Here is a 10,859-nt window from a genome sequence, read left to right as displayed (position 1 = left end):
AATTCGAAAAAAAATGTTGTTCTAAAGCAAAATAAAAAAATGAGTTAACATAATTATAATCTTAAAGCGAAATAAATCATAAATGAATATTATTATTTTTCAATCGTGTAGAAATATTATAGTTAGAGGAAACTCGACATTACGAATGTTAAAAATTATAAAAACCTACGCCCTCTAATTGTAGATAATACTCAAACTGAATATTTAATATAGAGAAAAAAATGATAAGCCCTTCACACGTTTGTGGGCAAGCTGCACATACTTGAAAGCGCTATAGTCCTTGGATAATACTTAAACATCTGTGACCTGATTACAAAGAGAATGGGAAGAAAAACACATCCCACACCATATATATTTATTACTTTAAAAGTAGGGAAGGATCGATTTTATTTTTAAATTACTTTATATCTATGTTAAATAACTAGATACTGTTGATTGGAAATACTGAGCAATAAGTTTATATCATGTTAGTGTTAGTAGTATAATCTATAATATGTATATCTATATTATAATTTTCCTATGTCCTCACTACGTCATCGTGACCTCATGCCATCGCTACGTCATGTCATCGCTACGTCATGTCATCGGTACGTATTTATTTTATTTTTTTTATTCGTTGATTTTATTTATTTATTTTATACAAACAGACTAATGGAATTTCGAGAATTGATGGTGTACAATCTAACATGGATTGAGAGATTTGAAAAATCGTCTTTGAATTGATAAAAACAATATTCCCTCAACTTTGTAAATATGAATGAAACTTTTTATTTCATTTAATCCTTTCTATATTTTTTAGATTACCTTATCAATTTTCATCTCATATTATCAATTACATATTAATGAATCTCTGCAAGATACTCAACTTGTATATTTATTTTGAACATACTCACAATTTTTGTCAGTACTTACATTACAATTTTTTATACTCATATTTTTCTTTCATAACCAATAATTAAGATAACCATGTATATTCAAATATTTAAATATTCTTATCCTAACCCATTTATAATCTTCAATCCTTATAAATAACTCTCTCTTTATTTTTTTCCCCTCCCTTAATGAATTTATTTAACACTAAATTTTATTATCCCATTCTTTTCTTTCTATCTCTATTATCTATTAACCACTCTCAAAACCTTATCAATTCCTTTTAATTTAATTTTTATTATTTTTATAATATAATAATTTATACCTTCTTTTTTCCTCCCTTTTTAAATCTTATTTTTTAATTACCTTACAATTAATTAACCTTAATCTTAATAACATTACATTCATCATGTTATTTTTTAACTTTTAAAATATCATAATAGGCTTGATAAGTCTCCCCAAATTTTTTTTGATGATAGCTCTCCAACTACTAGAAATATGCATCTAATATTGACCCATCTACCGGTTTTACATTATTTTAATGTTTGTTTAATTTCAACAATAGTTTATTTATATTTTTGCCTGATTTCTTTATTTGTCTAGACTAACCCTAATCCCTCACATTGCTACAAAACATGATGAATCTATTATTAAAGATAAGCAAAGAAAATGACGATTAAACAAACGCCTTACCCGTTCTAGAGTTACTGGTAGACAAAATAATAAAGAACTACGCTTGAAATGAACTTATCTGGAGGGTTTTTTTTTTATCTTATGTTTTATATCTATGTTTATTTTATTTTCACCGAGTTCTCCAAATTATACTATCACCACTACCACAATTATGCCTCCGCCTATTTTTTAACAAATATAAACATTTAATTCTGTACTATCATTCACTTCTCTAGGAGTTAATATAAATATTTATCCGATTCTCTGAGAAACTTTCATGAATATTTAGAGGAATGTTCAAACTTGAATGTACAGTACGGCCAATTTCATCAACTTTATTAATGGAAAAATATAGTAGTTCTGTCGTGGCCTTTAAAACAATACTTACGACCGTTTTATGGTTGAGTTAACATTGTCGTTCATGATTCTATTTTAGAAGGGTATACCAATGCTGACATTGACAGAAATATAGTCTTGCGTGTTCAAACTTGAATGTACAGTACCCCCAATTTCATCAACTTTATTAATGGAAATATATGCAGTAGTTCTGTCGTGGCCTTTATAACAATACTTACGACCGTTTTATGGTTGAGTTAACATTGTCGTTCATGATCTATTTTAGAGGGGGATACCAATGCTGACATTGACAGAAATATCATTTTGCGTTCTTCTTTTACCAGTATCCCAAGGCATAGGCATATCATCTTTATCAGGACGTAATGTGTTTTGTACACTACTTTGTTAATCCGTCATCACTTTCATCTACAACCCTAAATGATATAAAATTATACATTAATTATTTCCTCTCCAGACGACCACCCAGATTTATTTTGTCGCGTTTTCCATCAAAAATTAAAATGTCAACAAGGATTTGCTCTTAATTTTATCAAATACATAATAAATAATTCTCATTATTTTTTAAAAAAATTATACTAAATTTATATTTCAATAAAAAAAATATCTTAAAAAATATATAAATAATTTGCATATAAGTTTCATTAGTGTTTAATGACATTTTTGTAATTTAAATAGACAGCATTTTTTTTTTTACTTAACATAAAAAAAATATATATCCCTTATCAAATTCTTTGAAAAATAATTTCAGAAATGACATACATTAAATTTATCTGAAAAACAACAATAACCCTATATAATAAACAACATATTTTTTAGATATAATTTTAATTGATCATATTACAAAAAAGTATAAGAGTCGGTTATTTTTATTTTATATGTCATGATTTTCTAATAAGTGGTTGCCCAGGCCTTCCCAGTTTCCCTTATTATGGAAATTTACATGTTTTTTTTTCATATTAGACTAATTGGTAAATCAGATATTTCCCGAAAAATTTAACTATCTCCGAGGCGGGAAAAAATTTTCAAAATTATAATGGGTAGAACTGGGCTTAGAACCTCAAAATTAATAATAGCTTGCACCTGACTTGGGAATATCTTTTACAAATTATCAAGGGTTGAGCTGGGTTTGATAAACTTTTTTAAAATTATAAGATCTTGGATGCTTCCTAATATTGTGAGCTTGTACCTGGCATGACATCTATCGTAAAAAATGAATAAATATCTCATTCCCCGTCATTTTTGACGGGTTTTCTACTAATATATTTAAATAATTAATAACCATTATTGAATCTTCCAAAATTCCATTCCATATTCAATATCCTTCGAACAAGAAAAATCCTACTTGTTAATTAATAAAGCCAACTTTCTCATAAAGAGTATTGCATGAAGAATGAATTATTTAATCGATTTTACACTCAGCTGGGAATCCGAATAAAAAGTTGTCAAACTTAAAAAAAATATAACGTAATATCTAAAATAACGCAATATTCGAAATAAATTAATCTTCAACATAACGCAATATTCGAATTAGCCGAAATAAAAAAACCTTAACAACCGAATTAAAAAATAGAAATAACACTGAAATATATAAAAAAAATCCGTAAAATATTATCAATATATTTAACTAAATTTGACAAAAAATATAAATATTCCGAAATCATTTTTTTAAAGCAGAGGGAACAGTATACATGAACGCACAAATGGCCTATCTTAGAAAAAGGATATGCAGTAAATTAATATTAATTGTATTTATATATTTGAAATGGGAAATTCTTAATAATATTAATACGTAATATAGGACAAATCAGGGCCGTAGCCATAGAAGGGGCCTTGGAAGCAGACCCCCCCCCCAAAAAAAAAAAATTTTGGCCCTCAAATCTGGCCACTTGAAATAATATTGACTCCAAATATAAAAAAAATTATTTAGTTATTAAATTTTAATTCACCATTAACAATTAAATCTAAATAAAATTATATAAAATTTCTAGAAAAATATTATCTACGAATTAATAAATAAGTTGTGGAATTTTTTATATTTTTTACATAATAATTTAATATTTATAAATTTCTAACTAAATTAATTAAATTAATAATTATCTTTATTCATTACTAAACATATATATGGCTCGAGTTCTACCCTCATATAACCTCATATCTGGGTTACAAGGTTTGTTGATATCCATGAGAAAAAAATTTCTTAATTTTATAAAAGATGGGCCTTCATATAATTCACGTGCGCTCACCTTTGGGCAGGTCCATGACCAACGTGCAAATAAAGATAAAGATAAGATACAAGTTGTAAAAACCTGAGCATATTTATTCGTTATATTTTTAGTGAAGAAATTCAAGAAAATCTAATAGGAATCATTAATTAGAATTTCTTTCTGCTGAAAAATAACGAATTGTATTTTAAAGCAATTTAATAAATTAAATATTAATTCAACGAATATAATAAGCCAGGCATATGATGCGCAACATGTCTAGCCGAAATATAAGAGTACAAACTCTGCTTCAAAAAAATTAATAAAAAAGTGTCTTATTCACATAGCTATGACCACAAGTTGCATAATAATATTATTATCAATTCTTATTTATTAATTTATATAATGTATTATATAATTTTTTTAGTCGTTTTAATAACGTATCCTATAAATATACTACCATACTCTTAAGTGACTTTTAGATTAGAGGTAGACTGACCATTTAGAAACATCTCGTATTATTTATAAAATTTTGAGGTTATTGATGAAGTATTTTACTTTTCTAATAGAACTATTAACTCAAAAGTTTCCATTTATGATTAAGTCGTTCGTCTTTTATCTAAATGTGTTAATATAAATTACATTATATTAGCTATTTTAATTTAGGAGGTATTATCAACAATAGATTCTAAATAAGTATCTACAGTCAGTAAATACTAATATAGTCGATGTTAAAAATTGTATTGATTCCACTATATTAATATATTAAAAAAATAATAAAATAAGTGATAATTCTTTTGATTTGATTAGAAATAAGGCTGTGAAACTTATATCAAAATTTAATCTCAACCCTCAAAAACATCAAGTGCGTGTAAAACTCCTACATTCAAGATTTTTTAATCGATATCAAATGGCATTTTGATTGTGAAAAGAATTGAAGTTCTTTAAAGAAGAATTATTATAAAATTATTGATAACTTTGTAGATTGTTTTTTAGATATATTTACACATGATGATTAAAATCTTCCATCATGTTTTAATACATTTTTCCCCCTTGACCCTGATAAATATCAGATAAAATGACTCCATTAGAATCATTATTAAACTCAAATATGGAAACGGTACATCGTGAAATGAAAATATCAAAAGGATTTTGGCTGCAGAAGTTAAAGGAACATAATTTTGCAAATATGGCACGTATAAAAAATATCATCTTACATTTAAAGAATTATTACTCAGCATATAGTTGGGTAAAGGCTAAATGTCGGCGAAATCGCTTCAATCTTTAGATATCTGCCGGGGAAATCCATTAAAATGCATTCTAATTTATATTAGTTTCTTCCAAATTTAAGCAGCCATCTTTTTAAGAAAAACCCCGAGGATAGTTATAGTTTTTGGCTAAAAACTTGGTTAAGCAGCTAAAAAGTTTAAATGGCTAAAAATATAGTAATTACTTAAATAAACTTAACTCAGCACCATCATGTATCAGAGACTTTTTGTGAGTCCTCATTCTCTACATTAAAGAGAGCTCATCGAGCACTAGAGAATCGATGAAAAAACGTAAACAAAATTTTGTATTAATTATTAGTAAAAAATAAAACTGAATTTAGCTTTTAATTCATTTATGATGAATTCTAAAAATTAAATTGTCGTTTACAAATTTACAATAAAATAGCAAAAAATTTCCATGGAAACTTTTTGTTTCATTTTAGAAAAATATTGGCACCCTTTCCTTAAGTAAATAAAATAAACAGTTGGCGTCTCTCAGCTGAAAATTCAACAATACTTTGATTTTGAGAGAATACATTTCACAAAACTTATTATACATTTTATTTTAATGAACAATTTTCCACTTCGTTATTACAACTAACACTGTGCCCCCCCCTCACGATTCTTCATATATTCATCCTAGTTTCAGAAATTTCAATATTAGTGATACATTTTTATAAATTGTTTTCAGCAAAGATGCCTATTTTGAGGGGGGGGGGGGAGGTCTCTTGTGGTTTTTCATAGCTACGTCCCTGCAAATTTTTCACGTACAAATATATTTTTGTTGAATTGAAAGATACTGGAGTTATCATGTAATTATATTTTGCCTTATATGAAATTAATGTTTTAGATAATAAGTTGCTTTCAAGAACCTTAATTATAAATCGAGAGAAATAGTTAACCCCCCCCCCATTATTAATAGGGCAATAATAAATAATTTTCTCTCTCCCACGACCTATCAAATAAATGTTAAATATGAATAATGGTTGGTATAGGAAGTCCGATAGGCTCAAAAATAGACATCTAAAGTGCGCCATGGTTTTCTTAAGTCCATAACATACATTTATTGTACTATAAATATATCTTTCATTCATTATAGCAACCATTTTGAATTTGGTGTATGACTCAATTTCTTCCACCAAATTTATTGGCATTATTTGCCCCGAGAGAACCCATACCTTATCTTGCACCTCTTGTAAAATTATCACATGAACGGAGAAGAATTCCTTATTCTGGAATCGGAAATTTTGTCAAATTCTTTGATGTACATTTACTCAAATAATAAAATTTTATAGGTTTTTTTGCAGCCACTAAAAGAGTTTCCTCCTCCAGTTAAACAAGAGACAAGAGCGGAAAGAAGAGAACGCAAAGTATTTATATATGCACATATGTTTTATCAATTTTTATTTATAGAGACGGGAAAAAATTGAACAAATGGCATATGTTATTGAGCAAGGAATTGCACTATGTATTTTCATATGTTCAACCTATTATATAAATATTTTTAGGGAATCCACTTAATAACACTCGATCTACTCAAGATCCATATAGAACACTTTTTGTAGCTAGAATTGTAAAAAACTATTTTTTAATAATATAAATAACCCTTGTGTATTTAGAATTTCGACACATCTGAATCTAAACTTAAAAAGGAATTTTCAGAGTTTGGTGCTATAAAAAAGGTATAATAATTATATTATAGTCAATTTTTAAATTATATGTAGATTTATTTAATTCATAATAAAATAAATGGAAAACCATTGGGGTATGCTTTTGTTGAATATGATCATGAAAGAGACATGCATGGTAGAATATATATTTCATTTAATACATTATTAAGAATGAGAATTATTAATATATTATAAATAATCTATATTTTATATATTACTCAGAATGAGTTTGAATGTTTACAATTTTCTATGGCTCTATTTATTATCATGCTAAACTCCGCATCCTCATAAAATTAGGGTTGATTATTAAGGTAAGGCAGGTAAATTATTGAAATTTTTGTTAACATGTTATCTTAAAAATATATAAATTTTAATCCAATATCATGAAAATGGATATTTATTCATAAGGATTAAGGTAAAAAAATTTTACTCTGTTTAACTCTACTTTTTATATAGGATTTAATCTTAAAAATTATTTTATATGGATGTAGCTGCTTATAAAAGGGCAGATGGTAGAAAAATTGATGGTAGAAGAGTAATAGTTGATGTTGAAAGAGGGAGGACTATTAAAGGTTGGCTTCCAAGAAGATTTGGTAAACAAAAATGATTGTTTATAATAATTTTATTATAATCATTTAAAGGGGGAGGGTTAGGTAATAGCCGAAAAGGTCCAAATGATGCAATCACTCCAGAAACAGCATCAAGACATGGTAGCAGGTAAATACAAAATGTTATTTTAAAATTATAATTAACTTAATATACCATTCTTCAACAAAAAAACCTTCAATTTCTCAACACATAATTTAAATTAAAAATAAACATGTATAAGATGTATTTTGAAATTACAATATAATCCTTTATTTATATAAATAAATTTGAGGCATATAACAACATTATATTTAATCATAATAATTCCCCAGATTTTAAATGAAATGATTAACCTTTGAGAAAAAGTATACTTGATCATTTGTGAAAGATTATTGGTTTTTAGAAAATTTACTGATTTTTTTGTGATATTGGGTTTTTAAAGATATGGGTAAGTGCAAATTAATGTAAGTATTTTGCATCATTTTTTAGTAATATTTGATTGGTCAAAATAAATTGGCACAACCTTACTATAAACAAACCATTAAATTTTAAATTGATGAATATATTTAATAAAGTAATATAAATTAACAATTATATCTCATTTGATCTAATATATGGTTTAAATCTTTAAATATAATAAAAATAATTAGAATAGGAATGTAATTTTATATTTAATCCAAGAAGATAGCATTTAATATATTTTATTATAATATAACAAGCCAATAATTTTTGGGTCAATCTTGTAGACTTATATAATTATATATTCTTATTAATAATCTCAAAATTTAAGATAGAATTTATTATATTAAATAGTGTACTTATTTTGTAGGTAATATAATTAAAATAATAGGAAAAATTATGTTAACTGGGGCCATCTCTATCATATATGTGACATCTTGAGGCTTAGATAATTATTTTTGGCTAAAATCTTGATTTATCTATTTTAAAAATGCACCTAAATTGATGTTTTTGAAAATGCAACACCACACATCATTTGATTTGCAGCAAGAAAATGATTTACAAATATTTAATAAGTCACATTCATCCATAAATAATTTTTATATTATAAAAATAAAAGAAGTAGAAAATTTGCAGTGCCAATATTTCTGATATTTAAATTCAATGCATAACAATAAAATAGGGAATAATAAATATTTTAAGTTTGAGATTTCTTCCATATCAGCATTTGTAGAAATTGGCCATTGATAATGGCCTAGATCTAAAAAAAATTTCCCACCAGGTCATGGGATCTGGCTAAAAAATAGTAACAAATATTCAAATATAAATAATGCACAATTTGCAGCTTTTTAAAGATAACTTTTTGCTATATACAAAATGTTCTCTTAAGAATATAGAAAAGACTAATTAAAATTTTGAAATTAAACTTTTTTATATAATTAAATTTTATCTGATGTCTCAGATCAGCTATCAAAGTCTTATATTTTCACTCAGAATTGGAGGATGGCCAACAAACTTTTCCCTCCAATTGAATAAAAGGATCGATTTTGCCTTTATTAATTTATATCTAGAAATATCAAAAATATTTATAAAATCAATTTAATTTACTTCTGGATTTTATATAAAATGGAAAAGTATGCATTAAATATTTTGAATAAATTATCTTTTGTTTCTCCTCAATCATAATTTGAATAGAAAATAAAACAAATATTGCCCTAATGATGTTAGTATTTGCTATAGCATTATTTTATTTACAGGGAAAAAGATAAAGACAGGCACAGGGCCTCCAGTCACAGCAAGCGTAAAAGAAGTCGTTCACGTTCAAGGTTACCTAACACTATTAACTAATGTATTATTCATTTTTATAATATATGAATTCTAATATTTCCACAACCCAATATTTTAAAAAAGGAGCCGAGAAAAGCGTAAACATGACCCTATTCCTAAGAAGGAACACAATGGTTCTCCCGAAATTAAAAAGGAGAAACTCGATGGTGAGCAAGTCGATCTTAAAAAGGTTAAGAAGGAAAAGAAAAACAAAAGAAGTCGTAGTAAGGAAAACAAAAAGCGTCGAAGTCGAAGCAAAGAAAAAGATAGGTCCAAAAAAGATCGTCATCGGGACAAGGATAGATCATCCAAGTTTAGAAAATTATTTTACAATAAAAAATTTAGGCTTGCTATGGGTTATTTTACAAAAAAACTATCAAAAATAGTACATTGAATAATAAATTTGGCCCTATTTGCCACATGAATTTAATATATTTTTGGGTATCACAAAGGAAATTTTGTTTGATTAACACATAAATTTTCTTTTATTGTCTGAGCTCTAGCTAATTGTCTTTTAAAAAATTGGCACATTACTTTAACTTATTTTAGATTTACTTTGCAAATTAATTTTATTTTCAGGAAACTGGTATCTGACGATAGCAAACAAAGCACATTACCTCTACAACCAAATGATATTAAAAAAGAAAAGATGGATCCTGGATATGACAAATACATAGGCAATGATTTTGTGTTCAACAACTCTAATGATCAACCACAAGATATATCTGAACAAAATAACAATGAAATGGATAGCTTAGAACGCTATTATTATAATACGAATGAAGAGAATGGAGACAATACAGATGTAACTATGAACGACAATATTGTAGAACAACAGAATAAAATTAATCAAATTTATTGATACAATTTTCTTTTTTTATAGATATGGTTATATATTTAATTTATGTATAATATTTAAATGGTTGTAAAAAAAATCCTTATATATAATACATAGTCTGTGATTCTGTGAATAAAAATAAAGCCTGATCATTTTATGACAATTTTTGTAGTTTAAATATTATTTTATTGCATAAGTGCAGGTTGATGCTAAAAGAGAAATTACTTAGGCGAAATCGTCATTAATTATTGATTTTTCAAAATTTAATAACTATAATTTTAGACGAATAATACAGATAACTTATTTAATTAATTATGGAACTTACATAGATGGGATGGGCATCATTTAATTTAAGTCAACTGTAATATCAATGACTAATGTAACCAGAATTTTCAATTATGCTAATTAAATTTAGTTTAAGAAAATATATAACTAACTTAAAAAACCCCGTCTTTTTAATTTTCTTTTGTAATATGGTGGGTATAGTATGGATTGGCGTTTTAATGGGTGTGCTTAGATATGAGTCAGCTGTAGCTCTATTTTGTTGGTTTGCCCAAAATTGTCGAGTTCCTCAGCCTTCGAATCTTTATCATAAGAACTCGATCTAGAG

The 10,859-nt window shown here is 26.4% G+C and overlaps 1 protein-coding gene across 1 annotated transcript; it reads left to right on the top strand.

Annotated features, from left to right (window-relative positions):
* Window positions 1-6,457: 6,457 nt before the first annotated feature.
* Window positions 6,458-10,380, top strand: LOC135931224 (U1 small nuclear ribonucleoprotein 70 kDa-like). Its single transcript, XM_065468188.1, has 11 exons — window positions 6,458-6,632; window positions 6,676-6,738; window positions 6,782-6,836; window positions 6,877-6,941; window positions 6,988-7,050; window positions 7,093-7,174; window positions 7,530-7,631; window positions 7,680-7,755; window positions 9,342-9,410; window positions 9,496-9,723; window positions 9,991-10,380. The coding sequence occupies exons 1-11, from the start codon at window positions 6,489-6,491 to the stop codon at window positions 10,271-10,273; spliced, it is 1,230 nt and encodes a 409-aa protein (XP_065324260.1). The 5' UTR covers window positions 6,458-6,488; the 3' UTR covers window positions 10,274-10,380.
* Window positions 10,381-10,859: the final 479 nt, after the last annotated feature.

The sequence above is a fragment of the Gordionus sp. m RMFG-2023 genome, chromosome 1, assembly GCF_954871325.1.
Source record: "Gordionus sp. m RMFG-2023 chromosome 1, tfGorSpeb1-WG-v2, whole genome shotgun sequence".
NCBI classification, from domain to species: domain Eukaryota; kingdom Metazoa; phylum Nematomorpha; class Gordioida; order Chordodea; family Parachordodidae; genus Gordionus; species Gordionus sp. m RMFG-2023.
Note: the sequence above shows the minus strand (reverse complement) of the source record. Positions and strands in the feature narration are given on the sequence as shown.